At 33.7% G+C, this 23,586-nt stretch overlaps 2 protein-coding genes across 2 annotated transcripts; one reads left to right on the top strand and one right to left on the bottom strand.

The window, feature by feature from the left end:
- The first annotated feature begins 12,527 nt into the window (after positions 1-12,527).
- LOC137712059 (VQ motif-containing protein 17-like) lies at positions 12,528-13,209 on the top strand. The gene has a single exon (XM_068451206.1). It carries the CDS (start codon positions 12,533-12,535, stop codon positions 13,055-13,057), a length of 525 nt encoding a protein of 174 aa, XP_068307307.1. The 5' UTR covers positions 12,528-12,532; the 3' UTR covers positions 13,058-13,209.
- A 4,563-nt stretch (positions 13,210-17,772) lies between these two features.
- Positions 17,773-23,229, bottom strand: LOC137713253 (probable plastid-lipid-associated protein 13, chloroplastic). The gene is made up of 7 exons (XM_068452544.1): positions 22,813-23,229; positions 22,083-22,204; positions 21,915-21,998; positions 21,675-21,771; positions 20,877-21,093; positions 19,273-19,325; positions 17,773-18,077 (listed from the first exon to the last, which is right to left on the bottom strand). The coding sequence occupies exons 1-7, from the start codon at positions 23,092-23,094 to the stop codon at positions 18,003-18,005; spliced, it is 930 nt and encodes a 309-aa protein (XP_068308645.1). The 5' UTR covers positions 23,095-23,229; the 3' UTR covers positions 17,773-18,002.
- Between the last annotated feature and the right edge of the window lie 357 nt (positions 23,230-23,586).

The following is a 23,586-nucleotide window of genomic DNA, read 5'->3' as shown; positions in this document are numbered from 1 at the left end:
TTTGCTTCTCTAATTATCGTTGAAGTTAAAACACAAGAGGATGCTATCTGTTATGTGCTTTTCTTTTAAGCATAATGCGTGCAAAGTGCTTAATCTAAAAACCAAATCCAAAACGAACCTGCCTTGCCTAATCTAAAGTAAATTTAGGCCGCCCCAGAAGGATGGCTTTTCTCGTTAGCCGAAAGCGTGCAAAGTGCTTAATCTAAAAGCCTAAGCCGAAGCCAAAACAAAACCTGCTTGCCTAATCCAAAGTACATTAGACTGTCACGGTTGGTTTTTATTGGCCATGAAAAAGGAGTCTTTTAGTTTAGAATATGAGTTTTTTTTTTTTGGTCGATTTAATATATTCATTTTGGTATGAATTCGAAATGGTTGACTGACTTGGCCTGAAAAGGCGGACACAGACACTGCTTTAACCAGCAGACTAACTCACATTTGCCTTTTTTGTGATCCCAAATTATCTGCCATCATGAATCCGTGAAGGAGCGGAGGCTAAGGAAACACTGAAACGATAACGCACGGATTCTGCTCAGCCACAAACAATCTTTGTCCATTAATGTTCATCGTTTCTACTTCATTGAAAGTGGCTAAAGACTTCTTGGTCTATATTCTAGTAAGGTACATGTATGATTGATCATATTTTTTAACAAGTGAGTAAAAGATCTCCTAGTTTTTTGGTGTTCACATAAAACAAACGTACAAGAAGCTTGTAACACAATTGTTTCGGATTATTCTCTACATCCGAAGTCACGAGTTCAATTCCTTCTTTTCCATGGAGGAGGAAAAAAAAAGGATAAACAAGCTAAGCTTGTGGATAAGTGGACTTTGTATATTTGAGATAAAATCGAAACAAATTTCAGACCCACCCAACAAGTAAAAACCGAAAACGAATTGAATGGGTTAGTTCGGGTAGCCCAATAAGTCTTTGTCCTATTCTAGGCCTGTTACCGTTAAACGTTGTCTGAAGCGGCTTTTGCTATTTCAAAAGGGTAATACTAGAGAGATTAAATTTCTAAGCTAAATTTGCAAACTAAATTATGTGTCACGGTGTCAACAATAAGAAACAAGCATGTTAATCAACACTTAAGTAATAGTCCAATCATTTACAGCTACATCATTTGATTTACAAATTTAATTTATAAATTTGATCTACCTAGCATTACCCTTTCAAAAATAGGTGTTTATGAACTCTAATGGTGAAGAACTAAAAAAGTAGGTTTTTCCCTTCTTTTGTGAAAGGACTAAGAATAGTTTCTAGACATGACTGTTCCATATTTCTTCAAATTGTGGTTACAAATCCAAGAAAGTGAAAAAAAAAAAGAACTAATTGCAATTTTTATTCTTATTATTGCATAAGAGCAAGTCCACCGGTCATTCAATTGATATAGCAATTGGCTTGAATTATCTTCGGCCCCCAAAAAGGTGGTCCACTATTGGGCTAAAGGCTTATGCCTTTTCTGCTGCCCCTGCAACTTCTGCCTGGGTTTGCGCCTGTTGGCTACAGAAATTGAGTGAGTGGGCCCAACCACTTGTATAGCCCAGAGCCAAATCGCTCCATTTTCCTCCAAGTAAACCGTTTGATTTTCAACAGTCATTTGATTTGGACGGTTGGATTTTCAACGATAAAAAAAAAACTCATATTTTATGTAGCTGCCACATGACACAATCTGGGGCAACTAACGTAAATAATTTTGAAATTCAACGACCATGATTATTCTACCGTAAAAATATAAATAAATAAACCATAAACTATACAATTTTTTTTTTTCTATAAATACCCAACCATCTTCTTCATTTATTCCATGTATATGAAATATATATATATATATATATATTTTATCAAGAAAGAAATTTATTAAAACTTGAAACCACGAATACAACCGTTTCCCATACAATCAAATTTAAAGGTCTCCATAACCCAAATCGGTAAACAATACTCCCAGAAATATGGGTTCATAAGGTAAGGCCAAAGTGAGCTAAAACGTCAGCCACAAAGTTTGCTTCCTTGAAGATGTGGTTCCACCTTATGCAAAAAAATTCAGAGGCCAACCATCTAATATCATCCACAATTAGCTTAAGGTGCCAAGGAGTATCACAAACGCCTAGCACCGCCTAAATCACAAGCCTGGAGTCCTCTTCCACCATTAAGTTCATAAAACCTTTGCGCCTGGCGTGCAAAAGGTCATCCTTTAAAGCAACGGTTTCCACGACAACTACAATGGCGCTATCTAGATTAAAAGCACCTGCTAGGGGTGGGCATGGGCCAGGCCCAATTTTGAAGGAACCGGACCCTACCCGGTTTAAATTGTAACGGGGCAGGCGGTCCGGGTATAGAGATTTTTGTTTTGGAACCGGACCTTACTCGGCCTATTTGCAGGTCCACGGGTCGAACTCTTTTTTTTCTCAAAAATACATCATTTAATAAAAGGGGGCTACAGCCTCCGCTGCACTGCAGCACAGATTACACTTACAGAAGTATTAAAGCACAAATTGTGCACAGCAGCACATATTAATATAATACCAAATCATTGAAATTAGAGTTCTCAAAGATACCATTATCTCATTTTAACAATGGTTAAATTCCCAAATTGATACCAGCTAATGCTTAATCCTAGATTTCCACCCCTTCCACCCAAATCATTTGAACAAATGATTAGAAATTAGAACATAATAGAGGCCAAGATTTCAGAACCTTACTAAATCTCTAAATCTAGAAAACCCTAATTTAATTTTAAATCCTAAATCCCTAAAACATAATACCTTAAAATTGAAAATGACTGTCAACAGAGCTTGGCTGCACTGCAAATAAAAGTTCGAGTCAGACGAAGGAGATGATTGATTCGTCGTTTCGAGTTGTTCGTCTATTCAAGTTCGATAGAGAGAGATTGATTTCGAGAGAGTGAGTGAGAGAGAGACACAACAACAGAGGTTTAAGGTTACCTTAGAAATCAAGGAGCTCTAGATCATCGACCATGATTGCATTCCCCATCCCAATTCGTTGCATGCATTCAAAAATTAAAGCCACATAAAACAAAAATTTTTGCTATAAATTGAAAGAAAAAAGAGGAGAGAGGATTTTAGTTTCCCTGGATCGAGGTCTGATGATGATGGTGGCGGACAAAGCTGATGATGACGGCGGTGGACGAAGCTGGGACAATGAGAGCGAGTCGGGGGAAAGATCGAGTTGTGAATTAACTGGAAAAAGGAAAACGAATGACTCTTTCTGTCTGAGTCTGAGTATATGAGAAGATTGAGATGAAGAAAAAATTCCAATCCAATTATTCTATGCTAGAAACAAGCCAAGCAGGGAGCTCATTCCCTCTTATTTCTAGAACCGCCCCGCCCCGTTTTGTGTTTCGAAATTTAGGACCCACCCCAAATTGTAGATATCTGCCCCGACCCGCGGGTCTATGACCTGTTTGTCCACCCCTAGTTGCCCCTCCTCATTCCTTAGAACAATAATATGACATATTTTATTGAAATTAGACAATCTTTTTTTTTTTTTATATAGAGCAAATTACAACCATAAAAAATTAAAAATATTTATTTATGAATAGTGCTTGCCCTCGCCCTTTACAAGCGTGTGGACTTGCACAAGAGCAATTACTGTTCAAAGTGAATAGTAAGAACAATTTTGTTGCCCTTGCCCTCCTAAAACATGTGGACTTGCTCTAAAAGAACAAAGAATACTTCAGATCGCTAAGATGACTGCATAATAAAACGACTACATATTGTCAACACTTCATTCTCATCTACTGAATTACAAGAGCTGTGTATATAAAGACCTAATTATGAATCAAATTCTTAAAAGAAAACCCTAAGCCTACATAATATCTTCAAAAGTATCCAAATATATGAGTCTGCTTGACTGTGGCCACAAGTAGGGTGAAATTCCCCATAGCTTCTCCGGGCTCGTAAGGGGTGGATAACTGTGGCTTACTACCAGTTGTCCTCCTTAAAAAGAAGTATTAAAAAAAGTATCCCAATATAAAATTGAATCAAATTGTTAACATCAAATCTAAATCTCAATGAGTCCTATATATATACATATCCTATTTTTACCCTAAACTAATTAGAGTTATAATCACTTCCTAACTAAGCCATATAATTAAGTTGGTAGCATATTCTATATACATCAAAGGTAATTGCATTTGCATATCCAGAGATGGTCCGGGGAGTGAATTGTACAATCACACAGGGCCCAAATTTAGAGGGGCCCTAAAAAATTATTGTTATTTAATTTTTGTATGTAATAATGATGTATATTAAAAGTTTGCTTTTATTAGCACTATAGAATCTCATTATGTGCTCTTTATAAGTATAAATTTCTTTATTTCCAAATATACAACTTTGGAGTGCACAATAAGATACTTGGTAATAACACCCTTAAAATGATTTATTTTTCAATTTTATTATTATATAAAAATGTTATATATTCAAGTGAAACTTTAAAGTTAGAGTTTTTGAAACCTTTGTTCTTGTTTGGTTGGTTACATAAGATTGAACTGTTTTTTATTATTATTTTTTTAATTTATTTATTTAGTGAAGAATATATTTGTAGCTCTTAAACTTATTATTTAATAACATTTGTATACTTACAATTAGTAAGTCCTAAAATTTATTTTGATTTTAGTTATTTTTCAAACATTAACATATTATCTTACGTTTTTTTATTTTTTTTCGGAAAACACTTTAAAAATGGTCATTTTTATAAATTTCGTACAGGGAAATCTCAAGGACCGTCTTTCACAGGAGAGATGCTGCCATGCATGTGAAGGATTTGCCTCGACGAGAACATTTGGGTAATCAGAGGAGTGAAATCCTGCAGGACCACAAATCGACCATGAAAGCGACTGATAACAGCAGACATGCAAAAGGTTTACTGTGTGAATGCAATACTTCTTTACTCAAGTAGTCGACGACTATTGACACACGGCACATAAAAAGAAACAAGGTAAAATAATTAGAATAGACATATGGGGCGGGGGAAGATTCATGGCACACTCATTTTACACAATTTATGTTACACATTTTTAAGAAGCTCAATCCGTAATGTTCGACGATTAATTTGAATCATTTATTTTTTAAAACATCATTCAGAGATTATTTTTATAAAAAAAAAATTAGAATATCATTGAGCCATATGTTTGTCTGCCAACATATATACTTCTGAAAAATATATAATATCCTCCTATATAACATTGAAAAAGGAAATTGTGACATTATATTGCATGCATATGGTTCTTTAATGCTACTTGTCATTTAAAAGAGCAAGAACAATATACTTTCCCAAATTGTAGAAAAATTTTCAGAACATATGTAACTTTTGCTTGAAAATTTGAAGTCACAGGCCAATAGGCAATAGCTATATATCAGGGTTTGAGTAACTTTAGTGTATGAACATCATAATCGAAACCGTTCATTTTTTTCATCATCTAAAGATCACATTTGTAAAATTTCATTCAATTTGAAGATCTTTTGGCCATTCATATGCATTGTTTAGCCATTAAATTTGAAGATCGTTTAGCTGTTCATTCTCTTACAGATCATTGGAGCTGGCTAATTTTAATTAAAAACCGAGAGCTTCTATCAAATTACCTTGGTAGGAAGTCTCTAGTCTCAGAAGTTACTATATGCATGGTATAGAAAAAGATAACTACTACATACACCTTTTCTGTCTACATGTGTACCTTTTTTATTTATAGCCATTGAATTAGAAAAATTAAATAAAAACAACCAACAGAATTAATCAAGAAAGTGTAACAAAGAAAAACAGTGTGATCATCCTTTTCCATATAATATTGGTGGAAATAAGAAAATTAACAGTGCAGTAATAGTATTGCATTCTCAGAATCCACGCAGTAAGATGAAATCAGGCATGTGGATATGAGATTCAAACTCATGAGCACATGGAAGAACTCTTTTATTTCAAATTGAATTTATACATACAATCATTATATATGCCAAACTATACAACAACAATATTGTTCATCTGCATGTGTTGCTTTGAGTCTGTTTATGGCAATATATATATATATATATATATTTACCTAAAGAAATCAAAATTGTAAACATTTTTTATTTTCAAATGTCAATGATGCATGTGTGCACCAATATCCTTTTCATCAATCATTTCTTATTTGCTGACTCAATCGTTAGTAAATCAATTTCAATTCATCGAGTACCTCAAGTTCAAGGTAAACATAGATAAATCATTTGCTCAATTCTTCTTATTCATTTATAACAGTTGATTTCATGGTATATTTAATCCTTGTTATCCTCCACATCAAATTTCCAATTCTTCAATTAATACTTCATTCAACCCTAGTCATCATTGCTCTTGGTTCAATTGTATATATAGACACACACACACACGTACAGACATGAGACATGTGACCTCCATATATGGTTTTCTTTATTTCACTGCATGCATGCATATATACTTAAGGTTGTACATATGTTTATGAAAATTTGAATAAGGTTATGTTCCACATTGTCATCTGCCAAACGGCCACGCTATAGTTCTTGGTGGAGAAGGAACATGTTATATATAGCCACAAATAAGTCGGTTACCTAGAATATAAGGTATATAGGATGCTATTGGTCATAATTTAATAGATTAGAGCCCTAATTAGATGGTGAGTGTTACTACCATTTTAAAAGCTCGTCACGTATTGTCAGCAGGGAAGCATACAATTTTTTTTTAAATGCACATAACCATATGTAGATTTATCGAAATGACGACATCATCATGTAAAGGATAAAGCTATGTTTTTGGTTGATAAGTCAATGCAATTTAAGATTTGAAAGGGGGGGAGAGATTGGGTAAGGAAATGCAAGCATGCGGGCAGTGGCGAAGCCACAAAGGCGTAAGGAGGTTCAGCCCCACCTCCAGTTGCCTGAATTCGTTCCTAAGACCAAGATTTCGGTCCCTATGCTAGGTTGTTGCTGTTCCGGTGCGGCAGTGTTGCGTTTCCCTTTTTTTTTTTAAAACCCATAACATGAAACAAAGTCGGAAATAATTGTAACTTGTTTGTATTGAACTTATGAATGACTTGAATATTATTACTATCTAAAAAATTTAGTTGTCTACATTTTTTTAACCTTGCACCTTTTTAAATTCAGTCCTCAACTCGACTATTCCTGTATTCGCTTTGCATGCAGAACGTATGTTGGGAAAAATTTGATACGATTGACAAACAGGATCATCCAGCTAAGCCTCACAGAGAAGAGAGCAGTCGATCGTGCAACCAAGTCCTTATTTTAACCTAATGAATGAGGATGCCAAAATTTAAATAAAAAAAAAAAACGAAAAAAAAAAAAGAAAAAGAAAATTAATAAAATTGTTTAAAATTTTTTAGTTTTAATGATAATAACAAAATAAAAAGTAAAATAAATAGTATCAGAATTAAAATTTTAATATAAAAATATAATTTTTCATTAAAATGAATGGTACTAAAAAGGTCAAAATTCTAAAGAGTGGCCTTGCACTTGTTGGATTGGCTCCCGCTTGGGAAACAGCCACGGCAGGCACGTCGCCACGTGGTAATTGAGATTGAGTCTTCGCTGTGAATGTACCATATCATGCATATGAGTTGGGCCGTGGGCCGCCCAAGCCGGCACGCACGAGACTCGTGTTATCAGATGATGCAAACACCATCATCACGAAAGTCAGTTCATCACGTGCACATCCGACGGTTATGATACTCTGAATTATAACGGAAGATCTTTACCAGTACACTCAAATATCAAATATAGCTAAACTATTTATTAATATAATTCTTTTTGTTAATAAAAAAAAATGAAAATACTATTTAGTCTTGTATCATAGAAAAAAAAGCAATAATGTAATTCACAAAATTAAATTTTGTTGTTTTTTTATTAAAACCTTAAGTGATTTTAACATATATCTAATATAAAAAAATAAAAAATAACAAACAAAAATCTCTCTTCCCACTTCCAACCCACATTCTCTCTCCTATCTCCTTCTCATTTTAAAAACAGAAATAAAAAATATTTACACACAATATACAGGCATATGCTAGTTTTTCATAAATGTGTTTGATTTGCCGGCTGCCAAATTATTTAGGTTTATTTTTAGTTATGCCCCTGGACTCGATTTTAATCTCACTTTGCTTCTTATAACTCAAATGTCGTTTACTCTCTGAAACTCAAAGTTTGCCTCAATTTGTCACTGTAACAATTTTGGTTTCATTTTGCCACCTGAAACATGAAAGTCGACCCTATAAAACTCAAAATTCGCTACACAGTGACTTCGATCTGTTAATTTCTTATATGGTTTGATTTGGGTGAACACATAACAATAACAATATTATCTGATTGTTGAATGTTATAACACATAACAATGATTTATAACCAAATTCGATTGCACATGTGACGTAGTCTTATTGGGTGTTAGGTCCCACATATGTTTCAAGAGGCAACATATAAATTTTAGGGACAAGAGAGAGTTCACAAGTCAAAGTGAAACGAATTTTGAGTTTCAATGAGTAAAGCGATATTTTTTAGTTAAAAGAGAAAAAGTGAGATTAAAATAAAGTTGTAGGAGACATAGCTAAAAATAAGCCAATTATTTATAATGCTTTTCACCCGAAAAAATATAAAGCTCTAATAAAATTCTTAATTTCTTATTTTTTATTCTCATGCCACAAATTCTTAGTTTCTTCTTCATCCATATATAAACTCAAAAACTGTGTATTTTGATTTAAAAACGCAAAGGCTTGTGTTTAGTGTCGGTTTTATGTGACAACGTTATTTTGCGTATAGAGCACAGATTGAAAGCCCGGAACCAATGTGTATGTGCACAAATATTTTCTTTAATTGAATAAAATACAGCGGAGTTTTTTTTTTTTTTTTTTTTTTTTTTTTTTTTTTTTTTTTTTTTTTTTTTTTTTTTTTTCAATTATTATTGTTAAGGAGAGGGAGAGAGTTCGAACTATTACAATAATTTAAAGGAATGAAGAGTTTCGAATTTGGGATGCATCACAGTGGAGTTCAGGCACACTACTTCATTAGAAATTTGCCCCACTAAATTCTGTTGGAAAATAGCCCCACCTATACAAGTAAAAAATGGTAAGCTGCTCTAGGTAGGTTGCAAATGACTAATCATCACTATCCATTTTAGGGTTGCGTTCTCATTAGCGTGACTTCCTTTCCTGCATGCATGATGGTGTAAAAAGGTCAAAAAGTTTAAGCCAAAAGCCTCATGGCGGTTGCACCAATTATTCTGCAAGCAGTCATATGCCATGTGACCACGGTACCGAGCCAAATTCTCACCTAAACATTTTCTTTATATGGCATTCATCACCTTCTAGCTAGTGGCATTATTCAACCGTTGTCAGCAGGAATTTCGGTTCACTTTAGTAAAATCAGAATATATAATTTATCGTAATATGACTCGCGTACTCAATATATATATATATATATATATATATAATCAAAATGGATACCTCGTAATTGAGAGAGAGTTAAAAAATGAGTTTGTTTGGGTTTTGCATAGATGTTAATTTGTGATCGAAAACTCCATAAGTGAGTAGTGATAATACTTAGAACCGGCTATGGTACTATTCTGTGTAGCTATGAGTGAAACAAAATAGACAAATTAATGGTAAAAGAGACATGTATCCGCATCCAAGTCGGTTTTGCAAGTTAGCAAGTGAGATATACCTCACGCATCCGTACAAGTTTGCTTTTATATACATAACTATGAAAGACAAGATTCTCTCACGTAAATAATCTTCCATTGTTAGAGTACTCAACTTGGACCAATATTTAACAAACGTTCACGTTACTACGGTTTTATAATATATAACATTGAACATATCTCTCTTTGTGTAGTGAGATTAAGTTAATTAATATATTATATATTGTAATATTAAATATGGTTACAAATATATATATATATATATATATATATATATATTGGTTGTGTGTCGATTAATTTGAACACGATGGAAATAGCTGGTGTTGCCCTTATCAAAATAGATATCATCTCCAAATTAACTAGTTTAATTATTGTCAAACTTTTGGATGAGGTAGCTTAAAATTAATATGATCTTTACTTTCCTTAGTTACATGCATGATTTGAACTCTTGATCTGTGCTTACGTGCTCTCATCTAATACCACTTGTAGTAACATCATCTCCAAGTGAACATTATCAAAAAACTATTTTAGTTACTCAGTCTAACTTTTTATCTCTAACAACATTCTATATTTTAATTTTTAACAAAATTTGAATATTTTATTATTAACAAGTCAAATTCAACATTCTCATTTTCTAAAGTAACCTTCTCTTACTTCCTTTTTCACCTTGCTGTCCACCGTTGAGTTTTTTTATTTATCTTTTTATACTCTTTTACAACATCTCTTGGAGGCAAATTTTTATTTATTTATTTTTATTTTTGACTCTTTAAAATAGAGATTTGGTTGTTTTCAACATCTATTGGAGATGCTATAAAGTTAATGGGAAATGTATTATATTATTCTACTTGAAATTTCTTATATCTAGAGAGAGATATATTTCTTATATTACAATTAACCACGTTCAAAGAAAATGCGGATATGTGTTCGATATTGTTATGTGTTTGTCATTATTATTAGTGATAGTAGATACTATGAATATTGTGAAGTTAAAGTTGTCAATATATGGCAGATAATATATTGTTATTGTTCCGCAAGTGCACTAACTGCAGCATAGAAAAACTGTATATATACACAGCTAATTAAACTATTTTCTTCGATTCTACCCAGCTAACATGCATCATGCACTCAACTATTCCAGCATGCTTTGCTGGATTGTATACAATTTAATATGATTGCTATATATAACCTAAAAAAAATATGGTTGTTCACTTCTTATAGCAAGTTTTAGGTCTTGGGAGCATTGGCCCAGAATTATAAACGCGGGATTAGGTACCGCTGCCGTACATTTGTGTGCAAGCCATGAACCCATGACATTGTTTTTCTTCAACCTACACGGTTTTGTGTTGTGATCCATATTCATGCATAATGACATAATTACCAATTTATCCATATGGATATGGAGAGAGGATAAGTGAATGGTAGATACCATTTCAACCCCGACCTCAACTTTTCCACATATAAGTAATCTGTATATAAACTTTGGCCGCTAGTACTTCGATATGGTGATATAAGATATATACTTAGTTTAATTTGATTCGGTTTGACTTATTCAAAATTTCCTAAAACAAACCAAACCGACTAGTTTAATTTTATTATTTTGTGGCACTTGGATCTTCATAGCTAGTCTTGTTAGATTGTTTACTTTGATGGAATGTTGAATGTTATTATGATGTTTGAGAATTGAAAGTTTTAGAATAAATGAATATGCAATGTTGGGTGGTTGAAATTTGTAATTAAGATTGTTAGGTTGATAGTTTTGGTTTCATTAGATTATAAGAAGTAAAAATACTTTATGTTTGTTTCGACTTTCACGTATAAATATGTGTCTCGTTTCACATGGCTATAGAATTTGAGAAGTGTGTGTAAACGCAAGTTTTACAAAATGAAACACAAAAAATGATTTAATTTTGTGTTAAAAAAAATTAAAAGAATAAAAATAAATAAAAAGGTATTGAATTTGGAGCTTGATTTCTTACCTCAATCTCGAATTGAACTAAACCAAACTGGATTATTCTTACTCCTAATTCAGATGACTAAAATAGCATAAGTATCTAATTTTTTTATCTAAAAATTTAATATTGCATGCGAATTTTATGAAAGTGTGTTAATTTTGTATGTCTAAATAATGTATTAAGTGATTCAACCTTAATTTTTTGGTAAGAAAAAGTTTAGGGCAAGATTTGCTACTCTCACCACCAACATTAGGGCAAACTCACAACCTCAAGTCATAAGGACTTACGCGTGGCACCTAACTGCTACCTACCACTTGTATGGATTTACGTTGAAAATAATAGATCGCGCGCCAATGAAAACTGCTGGCAACGAGAATCGAACTTGATTGGAGGTTAACCACAAGCACATCATTAGCAACTGAATCAACCATCGTTGGCATGATTCAACCTTACAATTTTGCAATTGGCTAATTAGTTACTAGTTGAATGGAAAATATAGGGGATGTTTTTGGGCATGTCAAGTATGATAAAAAATTAAAATACATTATACAAGTTTACACATCTTCCACAAAACATAACATTAATATACACATACAAAATTATTATAAAATCCCAATTGGGAGATAGGGGACCATTGAGTTCAATTGAATACTCTATTGACTCTTTAACATTTTGCCACAAGAGGATTCATCCAACCCCTCCCTCCCAAAGCCAGCCTTTTTTCTCCCCTCTCATTTCTTATTTTTTTCCCATTTGTCCTCCTAATTTAAACTAATTAATTATTAACCACCCCTCCATTAATATATTTACACCAACTTCCTCAATCCCCCCATCTCTCTCAACCTCTCTCTCTCTCTCTCTCTCTCTCTCTCTCTCTCTCTCTCTCTCTCTCTCTCTCTCTCTCTCGGCATTTCCCATGGAGGAGGCTCAAACACTAACCAAGAAGCATACTTTCTGCTCAAACTTTCCAGCAATCCACAGAGACTCACAGATAATATCAAAATTCAAGCCCAAAATCCGAATTATTCACATATTTGCCCCAGAGATCATCAAGACTGACGTGGCAAACTTCAGGGAGCTGGTTCAGAGACTCACTGGAAAACCATCGGAAAACGGCGGCTGCAGCAACAGGAGGAACAACAAGAAAAACCCAACAAGTATACCTAGCAGAGAAGAACCCAAACCCAGCAAAAAGAATGCATTGATCATGGCTGACAAGATGAGAGATGGGTGCAGGGGATTTGTGGACCAATCGAGAGACAGGGTTAAGGGAGAAGAAGGGCTGATGTGGAATGCAGAAAACTCTGGTGGGTTTCTTGAGAGATTTGCAGACTTGGAGGGGTTTATTCAGGAATTTGGTGGTGAGCTTCCTTTGCTGCCCACTTTGGATGCTCCAAATTCTCACCTCCTGCATGGTTTTGAAGGAACCCAACTTGTCTAGAAGGTCAAAAAATCAATATTTTCTGTGGAATTCTCACCCCAAAAAATGAAAAAGAAAAAAAGATGTATGGTTTTGATCAGAGTAGTCTGAAATATTTTGTTTAATTTTCTTGGGATTTTAGAGGGTTTTAACTTAATTCTAGTGAAATTACTTTGTCTATCCGTCTGCCTTTTAATTTCCCAATTTTTATGATGCTTTGATCTCTCTCTATTTCTTGTGTAAATAACGTTTTCTTTTGAGATATCATCTGTTTTTCTGCAGAGATATTTCCAGTTGCATTCATTTGGAAGAAGCAGAAATTTATGATATTACTTATAAATTATTTATTTGTTTTTGAGTTTTTGAATCGAATAATTAACATTTAGCTGTGGTTTTTTTTTATTATTTTGTCTCGTTGTTTTTTGGATGTGGGATTTGCTACTTGTCTTATGTATGTGGGACCACCTGTTCGTCTAGGTGGATGATTAGGGTTTGGCAACCAGAATTATTAAAAACAACGTGCTGAAAACTATAGGGTGTTTGATATATAAATGTATTACTTTTCTTGCAAGAGTATTGTTGCAATTAATTATTTTTTCCTGATTAATTAGCACAAGCCGTCTCTTGGAAATTAAGTGCAGATACACTCCTAAGTTAAGTTATGGTTAGTCCTTCGGACAAACTTCCAATTTTTTTATTGCCCAATACGAAATTAAACACATTTCTTGTGCATAACCCACATAACCCACTTGATTGATTTGTTAAAACCCTAACCGTCTAGAGGAAAAATCAAAGAAAATTCTCTCAAAATTTTTCTTGATTAAACATTTTTATTTTATTTTATGAACATACAATATTATCTACACTAAAAAAGAGGGAGTGAGTTTAGCCTCACTATAGGCTAGCAATAATATGATTCAAATTTGTCTTTGGTTAGAAGCGAACGTAAGACCTCTCACTTATAAGTGAAGATAAATACCACTAAATCACATTACTAAGTGGCTGATTAAACATTTGTTAGTTTCTAACTTTTTCAATTCATATTAAATTAATTTTTATGTCAAAAACCCCCTCAATAATATTAATTAATTAATTGCTATATTTATAGTCCCTTTCTTAATTTAAAGATTCAACCATATCTATTGGGTAAGTTTTTCAAATACATAATACATGGGTGTTAATATTTTCTTTCAATTTAATTAAGTCGTGTTGATACGTTTTGATAATCTAATATATTAATTGGTATGTTTTCTTCTATACACATTGTTGATTGGTACGTTTAATTTCAACTTTAGTGCGTTTGGTTTTATACACAATTGTTGATCTGTACATTTATTTCCATTTTTGTTATGTTTTGTTTCAGACACAATTTTAATTGTTCGATTATAGTGGTACATTTATATTTGTTTATGAATGATATATTTATATTGTTCATGGTTTTTTTTAGTGTGACTGAAAAAAGCTAGATTATAGGATGGTTAGTTTCTCTAAATAAATAAATAGTTTTTTTTAACGTGAAAAATTTTAGGAAAAAAAAAAATTTTATGAGACAAGTGGCACCAAAATGATAGGAATTTTTTTACTTAAATCTTTAAAAGCAACAAATATGTAGTTTTAATAATTTAAACATGAAGCGCTTATATAAATTAGTGCAAGAGTAGTGATGAATGATTATTTATGTTTTATGTCTATTTTGCAACACTATTGTATATAATATCTCATGTGTACGGACAATATATGTTTATACGTATGTGGTAATATATTGATATATCAAGCTACTCTTTGTCAACAATGTCCTTATTGTACAAAAGGGCTTCCATCTTACGGTTACTCCAGACTAAAGTTCTTTGATAGGGACCATTTATATTTTGGGAACTTTAATGAAAAGTTTCCGGTACTGTTTACTTTAACAAAAAATCATATTTTTACACTAAAAAATAAATCACGATACTATTCACTTTACCCTTTATTTTGTCTTTATCGTTAAAACTCAAAGTTTTCAAGTCCTTTTCATTAATTTTCTTTTATATTTTAAGTTCTATTTTAAAGGTTGTTCTTACAAAAAATCATTAATATTTTATGTAGTTTGATTGTCTATAAATGTAAAAAATAACACACTTGGTTAGATAAAGTTAATACGAAAATGCAAATTGTCAAATGGCTAAACAAGTAAATCACGACAAGTGATCTCATGGAAAAGTGCGTATAGTAGTTCCCTAAAGGAAAAAAAACAAGAGGTTTTGGATGTATTTTGTAAGTTATAAATCTGTTTGATCATGGTCATGACTAGGGTACAATTCTCAACTAATCTTTTGTAGGTCTGAAAGAGGTGAACGACCGTAGTTCGCCACCAGTGTTGTCCCCCTTTAAAAAAAAAAGGTTAAACGGAAGTAATCACATAACTGGTTTTGTGCATGAATAATCTTTGAAAGAGAGCCAATCATTAAATTACACCCCTAGAATAAATACCAGTTTGTACCATCACCAAGAGCTACCTATAAAATTACTTCTTAAATTATAAGGAAAAAAAAAACCCAATTTTAAAGAGTTGTAATTTAGTACTACGAGCTAGAAGTATTTCTCTTCATTTGTAAGTAAGAGATCTTAGGTTCAATTATAACCAAAAGCGAATTTGAACCACATTATTGTTAGCTCATTGTGAGTTTAAGTCCACCGCCTTTCTTAATGTTGATAATATCGTTTGTTAAAAAAAAAATTATATTAAAAATGTATAAATTTGATTTAAAAAATTAATCTCTTCTACCGTTATCCTCATACTGGAAAAAGTTAGCATTTTTGGTGAATTTTTTATTTGCAAATTGTGACATATTAAATATATTATTTATTGAACCTAAATAATTAAGATGTCCGGTGCGACTGGGATTATTCAAACCACCAAAAGTGTCATCTTACAACGACCGTACACCTCTAAGATGATGACTTATTTAAGTGGTACATTCATGATTTGAATTTTCGCTGGTATTAAAGTACAAGTATTCTTGGATTTGATCAAGCGTGAAGCTCGCAAAAAGAAATTTTAACTTATACGTTAACGTATTTCATCTAATACTTGATGTATTTGTTGTCATCAGTTAAACTATATCATGAACAAGTCAAAAGATACTGCATATGCCAAAGCAATTTGATGAGTGATCTCGAGAAAAAATTTCGTGTGCACAACCTGTCAAGATATGCCTAGCAGACATTACATCAAACATCTTGTAGGCACAAAAAAAAAACTCATACCAAGCAATCGTAGAGTTCTCAGAAGACCTTCATATATGTATTTTCTAGACTCCGTGTAGTCCTGAGACTACCTTGGTCTTAATGTACATTCGTCCCGTACTCATCCATGCCATAATACATATTAATTTCCATAGTTTGTAAGTAGTTAGAGAGTCCTTACGACAATATGTGTTGTGTTCATTTCCTCCCTCTGCAAAGTAGTTATAATTCCTCCCTTTTTTGTTTGATTCCTCCCTCTGCCAAGTTTATAAGGGAGGTGTAGGGCCTCGTGTATAAAAATAAATGCTCTTAAATACTTAAGCAACAAACTCATTGACATCTCTCAAGTAGTAAAGAACATTTATGGTTACGTCGGAATATTGTGTTCCATTCCCACTATCCATAAAATATGTTTTTACGTTTTTGTTACCGTCTAATTTTATCTATGTTCTTCCGGTCGATGTGTTTGATAGAGTCCGGAAGGAGACAATTATGAAAAATTGAGGCCAAAGTAGCGTGGAGAGGGAGGCTCCCAACCCTAAGAGCACTTTCAGTATAGGAAGGCCCCGTGGGCAATAGGCAACTCAATCATCTTAAATGAACAATAACTGTCCAAGTGCATCTCCACCTATAGACTGAATAACCAAGACAATTCGTATTAAAACATTAGTATTTTTTATTTTATAAAATAATAAATGATAACTCTATTTCTAATTAAGAGACAAGTAGAGTTTCGAATAACAGGATCAAATCATTCAATGGTGAAATAAGGGGGTATAGTCAAACTTGGATTTGAGAGGATTTTAAAAGACTTTAAAATCATAATGTAGTCAATTAAAAGATTTTAAAGGATTTTAGAATCTATTCAAATCTAGGTTTAGTCAATTAAAGGATTTTAGAATCATTTAAAATCTAAGTGTAGTCAATTAAAATATTTTAAAGGATTTTAAAATCCATCCAATTCTAAGCGTATTCAAAAAATTAAGATTTTGAAGGATTTCAGTAAGTAGTGGACTTTGTGGGATTTGAGAGCCAAAAGTATATATAACCAATACTAAAAAAAAATCCAACCTCACCCCCTAAGATTTCAAATCATTCCACCACAATCCATTCAAATTCTTTGAAAATCCATATGAATTTTGTAGGAATCTTTAATCCTCTTAAATCTTATCAAATCTATCACTTTTAAAATCCTTTAAAATCTTAGTTTGACTACACCCTCCTAAGAAACAAGCAGAGTGCGTGAAATTCATTTCCTGAATAAAAAATTGGAATGCCCTTCCAGTTAATGTAAGGCCAAGCTTGAGAGGCTGCGAACCTCTTGATTTCAAATTAGCACGGCAGCAGAGAGCACATCTTAGTCAAACAGCGTGGAGCAATTTAGTCAAACAATTTTACACTTGACAAACCTTTAATTTACAAATATTATCCCTCTTCTTATCCAGTTTTAATCCCTAATTAATCACAAGAATAATTAAGACACATTAAAAATGCTGAGACTTGCAGGGGACAACAAACCAAACCAGACTCAACTTTTGGTCCATTCACTTCAATTTTAGTATTTTACAGAGATATAAACATTGCCCCTAATTTTAATACCTCATCGCCGATTATTTGGAAGGATTTCGGGAGGTAACAAGGAAATACTAAGAGAGGAAGTGGTAAAGTATAGAAGTTGTTTTACTTGAAATATGCAGGAAAAAAAACATAGAAAAATTGAGTCCCTTACATAAAGTACCCTTTAGCTTTCATACTCTATGATGCCTTCTTCCAGCCTGGTAAGCACTTCAGGAACTCCAGCAGCATCTCGTATTATCTGTATCAAAACCGGTTGCAGAATTCAAAACGTTACAAGGTATATCGCGCTACACAGCGACTTCAATATACCGAACATTAAAACGATCTTATATGGTGATGACGAGGGAAAATGTTTCTAATGCATACACCTTACTCATACCAAATATTTTACCACCTACAATTATAAGTAATGAACAGTGTACCGCTAATAGCCCCTAACCGATGCATCACTCCTCTCACTTGGTGCATCGACAATAAACCGTATGAGCAAAGCAGTTGGATGAGGTAAATCGCTCAAAATTCAAATGTCTAAATTTGACTCCCCTAAACTTGTGCGCGAGGGTTTGGGGAAATAGTATTCAACGCTGTCGATGTAGACTCTTAAAAGTCAGAAAGTCTTACATGCTAAGTAAGATTGATAATATAGCAATATCCAGAGAGCGTCCACATAAAAACAGTGAAAAGAGTTGAAATTTCAGAGGTAAAACCTCTAAAATTCATCGTTACAACTGAAACTAATTCTAAACCACACTTAAATTCTAAGGTTAGCAAAATGGTCAAGGGTAAGGGAGCAAATTTAAACTTCTTTCATATCTTATTAAATCTAAGGTAATCACGAAACACAATAATAAAGCTCAGAAAAAGGGATTGCCATTGACTTTGATAATAATATTCATGCACGATCAACAGACTAATGGAATAGCCAAGGTCGCTATCTAGTGATAACAGATGATTCTGAATACGTCATACATATTTTACCAAAAGAAAAAGCATACATCATGATTCATGCATCTACAAGTTGCACACTCTTTACAAATGTATTTTAAAATGTAGAAAACTTTCCAGTACACACATGAAAATGAACCAGATTAAATACTTTTAGAAAGCTTAGAGGAGTCTCAATTCTTTAGTAAATTTATTCCAGTTGCCACCAAGAAAAGGGAAATAACTCTATCTTCCTCTATAAATTAACTTCCCCATGCGAGATATTTTAACATTAATTTAGCTATATTTTAAAATACTTAAAACAAAAGCTGATCATCTGTTTTAAATACACCGAGTTTTGATATGTCAAACTAAGAAGATTAATTATTTTGTAGTTATGCAATTCTGTTAATCATAGTGAGATAGGGGGTCATACTTTTTACGAAGTAAATCACATGTGAAACAAATTGAAGCTGAATCACAAAATTAATACTCAGTATAATGCTTACAAGTATCTCGGTATCAAGATAGGAGATCATGAAGAGTCTCTCGAAAGATCCAGCTGCAGGCACAAAGTAAATGATTAGCATGGATTTATAATGAGAACTGGGTGAACATAGAGATAAATCAGTACGGGAAATGCTTTATTTTATCATATTGGATGGAGCATTAGCAGGGAGCGGCACATACTAATACAAATAACACGAGCACATAAACACTTCATATAGAACTAGGTTAGCATAGAGGCGTAAAAGATGAGATAAGGAAAAATTGGATGAGGGTTATTGGATTGAGCATTAGCAAGGTGCGACATAAGCTACTACAAAATTGAACGAGGGTTATTGGATCCCATTTTTTTTGTTTTTGAAACTCATAAGTACTAAGTAATTTAGCTACATTCATCAGTTTTGAAAACTAAAAATTGGATCCAAGAAGGATACCAAACAGCCCCTTAACATTCTAGATTCTATGTTGCAAACAGATCAAGCATGCAAAGAAGGAAGAAGGAAGAGGGGAAAGAAGAAAAAATTTGGAAACTGCATGCAAAATGAGATGCATTTGAGTGGTAAAAGTGTTCACTGGACAAAATAAAATATCTGCAGTAGTTGATGCCACAATGTTTGAATCTCAATCAAAAGAATCTGGTTATGGGCCGTGCATTAGAGCACTTTAGTATTTAGGACAACCAACAAAAAAACATTCTAACTGGCAAGAATGTAACAGAGAGACTTACATTTACAAATAAAAAGTCTCCTTCAAGATATCATACCACTACCATATACCATCAATGACTGTGCCCCTTGAGACTTAGGTATTAATCATTTTGAGAGGGAAGAAAAAGAAGCTCATCGTCCAAGGAAAGCAAATGTTATAGCTCTCTTAACTCCATCTAAATCAATTAACAGGGAAATAAAGGGAAAACTTCTATTATAAAAGGAAAGATTAACAAGAATCTCATTTCTGAATTTATAACTTCTTGTATATTTATATAAAATGAAATAAATTAAAAACCTAACGGCAACACCATTTTCAGAAATTTTGGGGTAGACACATGATTTTGACCAAGTGTCAACTAGTACCCCAAGGAAGACTATTGGTACCCTTGGATTTACAGAAAGGAGACCTAACAGCTGATTAACTGCAATGCCAAATACAGCACAATAGTGTTGCAAATGGTAAGGTGGAGAACCTTATGTACTTATAAGTTTATAACGTAGTAGCACATGCTAAAATTAACATGCAGGGAGGGCTAGGATTCATAGGCAAAAAGAACTCCCAAGCATCTTTATCCCAAATAGTCAGTTTCAAACGTTCATATACTGTCTTATTAAATAGTACCTAACCACAAAAAGCACATATTCTTCGGACTATGCATTTAAAGGAGTTGATTGGAGTGCTTCAAATTTCATACAAGAAATTCACAAGTATCTTCTATCCCAATAGTTGGTTATCCATGATTTCATATACAAGTACTGTTTCATTGTGTATTACAAGCCAACAACATAGCAGATATTATTCAGACAACACGTTTAAAGGAGTTTACTGGAGCTCGAGATTCAACCATGCAATTAAGATAAAGAAAATAACTGGCTAATAAAAGCATCAAGCTTACTTAAAGGAACTTTCAGCCCACTGGAAAAGGCATCCCTAATAGCCAGAGGAAGTTGTTGCACTGTGTTTACAGCCTGACCAAGTGCACCTTTTAGCTGGTCTGGTATTGTCTCTTCAATAACTTTTGGTGTCTCAAGAATCCCCTCAACATATTCCTCTTTCATTCGAACTGGTCCCTCCACAGTTAACTTGGTTGACAAAGTAAATTTGCTTTCTATCTGCACAGCACCAGCGCGAGTTGCATAGTGAATGCTCAGAAGAAAAATTACTTCAAAATTCAAACAGAACTGACAAATAGAAGAAATGATAGGTAACATCATGCCTAAATCAAAAGTATGTATTGACTATTTCTTATCTTAGAAAATACTAGCAGACTAAAACTTGTACTTCTTTCTCTCTCCCTTTCTCACTTTCATTTGTATCTAGCAATCATATAACACGAATTTAATTAGAAGGAAAAAATTGCTAAAATTGCTACTTTTCCTAAGTTTCCAGGAAAAAGGATGAAAAGAAGTTGCAAACTTTAGTTTACACAGATCTACTGGCTGGTCTTGTGATGTTGTACCTAAACAAATTGCACATGCAATCCAAGGTTCTGATGCAAACACGACCAACTTGCCCTAAACATACACTGTTGTTACAGCATAAATATGACTCATGTAAGTTCAATGTCCTTAAAATTGTGCTAGAGCTGTGAATTGACATGGATATGTCACAAGTGCAGTATTTATCCTGAGTGCTTCATCATATAATTGAAAGTACACAACGGTCTGATAACTTTTAAAGAAAAAATAAATACCGAGTTGAACACTTTCAATTTTGCCGTAATCATTGCATTCCCATCCTTGATGACCACCTGCATTTTTGTCAAACTAGCCAAAGTTGAAGGAAACCTCCTGCACCAATAGAGAAATTGCTTAATTGCACCAATACAGTAAGCTACCTTTTAATTCAAACTTCAAACTAAGTATTTACCAAAACCAAGAAAGTTTTCTGAACCAATCAAACAATGAAATAGATAAACGTGCGCAGCCCTTACTCAAACAAAAATCTGGCAGCAAAAAGACCTGGGCTTCCAGATCCAAACCACTCGAAGTTCCATCGACCTTCCAAAAAAGGCGACCTGGGTAGCTGAACAAACAAGTGACCATCTCATCCAAACCAAAAAAAAAAAATGTGGTAATGCACTGTTCAGATGTGCGCTCACGTTGTAGGACGTGGTGTTGGATTGACCCGCTCCAAAGCAGTTATCCTTTCATTCACATCAATTCGCTCCATGTCTGTTGTCTTCCCAGTGACTAAAGCCTCAAAACCCCCAGCATCCTTAAACTGAAACACAAGGTTTCCACATTAACCCAAGACTTGTATCATTTGATGATGCCATGTGAGTCGCTAGAAACATGTAAATCGTATGGCTTTTTTACTTATGTCTCGTTATTTGGGATGGGAGCCTATTTACCTCACCTCTTTGGACTTCTATTGAATCGAGAAATAGGTTTGCAATAATTGTAACGTCCCAAGTGCACAAGCGGAGCTCTACTTTAACTTTTAAGAGTTTGATTGATAACTTGAAAAGTTCTACAACAAGACATTTGCACTAATGCATTAACAAGTCCAAAACTTTGCGAAATCAAAATATATAATTTCCAGATATATTGAATGGAGCTATATATTGTCAGGATTCGAACAATTTAAATTTTAATACTTTTAGCACTTTTGTAATTTGAATTTCGAAAGGTGCTTATTCAGCTATGGAGAAAGCAAATTTTGTGCTTAGGAGTATAATCTAAAAATAGCAACAAAACAGTGCCTTAGATTTGCCATTATTCCTACATTACCACTTCCTAAACAACCAATTAGTGCAAAGAGCTAACGACTTCTCTCCTAATTAACATATTATATATGAAAAAAAGAAGATTAAAATTGGAGAGACTCACGGCGAGAAGAAGCGATTCTTTAGCGGAAAGCCTCTCCATTTCCTTAGCATAGGCAGCAGGAGCTCCGGGAACGGCCTGCTGAACCATCGCTCGGCATACGGACCGCTGGAGGCGAATTCTCCCGTCTCCGTAGAATTTCAGACGACGCTGCGGCGACCTGCCGACGGAAACCAGTGCAGTGGTGGCGGTGGAAGAGAAGGCCGACGACGGCGAAGAAGACGAAGTCAAATAGCACGAGGCTATGGAAGAAAAAGCAGAGAGCTGGCTCTGCACCGACGCCATTGGAGAGAGAGAGAAACCCTAGGGAGAGAGCTGAGAGAGTAGAAGTGTACTGGTTTTGAATCGTCGGAAGAGAGGAGAGACAGGTTGGTGGTTGACGGCTGCGAGGGAAGTGGGAAAGCTCGGGTGTCTGAGAGAGGGGTACTTTCGTCATTGGAAAAATAAGGTAATAGTGATGTCATATATGTGCTCCAGTGAGAAAAATGATGTCAATTTACTTTCAGTTTTTTCACCACAATATATTATATAGGAAATTATTTATACGTATTCATTAATTGTAATTTAGTTTGAGAAATAATTTAATCATGTTGATGAACAAATTGAGTGGATTTTGAGTCAACATAAATGTGTTAAAGTAACCTATGCGAGAGTATTTGGGTTACAACGTAATGATGATATGTAAAAAAATAAGAGTAGAGAATTCGACATGATACCTACGTGGTTTACCCTTACATTCAGGGGTAAAGAAATTTTCATTAATAATATATTATTTAA

This window comes from Pyrus communis, chromosome 13 (genome assembly GCF_963583255.1).
Source record: "Pyrus communis chromosome 13, drPyrComm1.1, whole genome shotgun sequence".
Taxonomy (NCBI): Eukaryota; Viridiplantae; Streptophyta; class Magnoliopsida; order Rosales; family Rosaceae; genus Pyrus; species Pyrus communis.
Note: the sequence above shows the minus strand (reverse complement) of the source record. Positions and strands in the feature narration are given on the sequence as shown.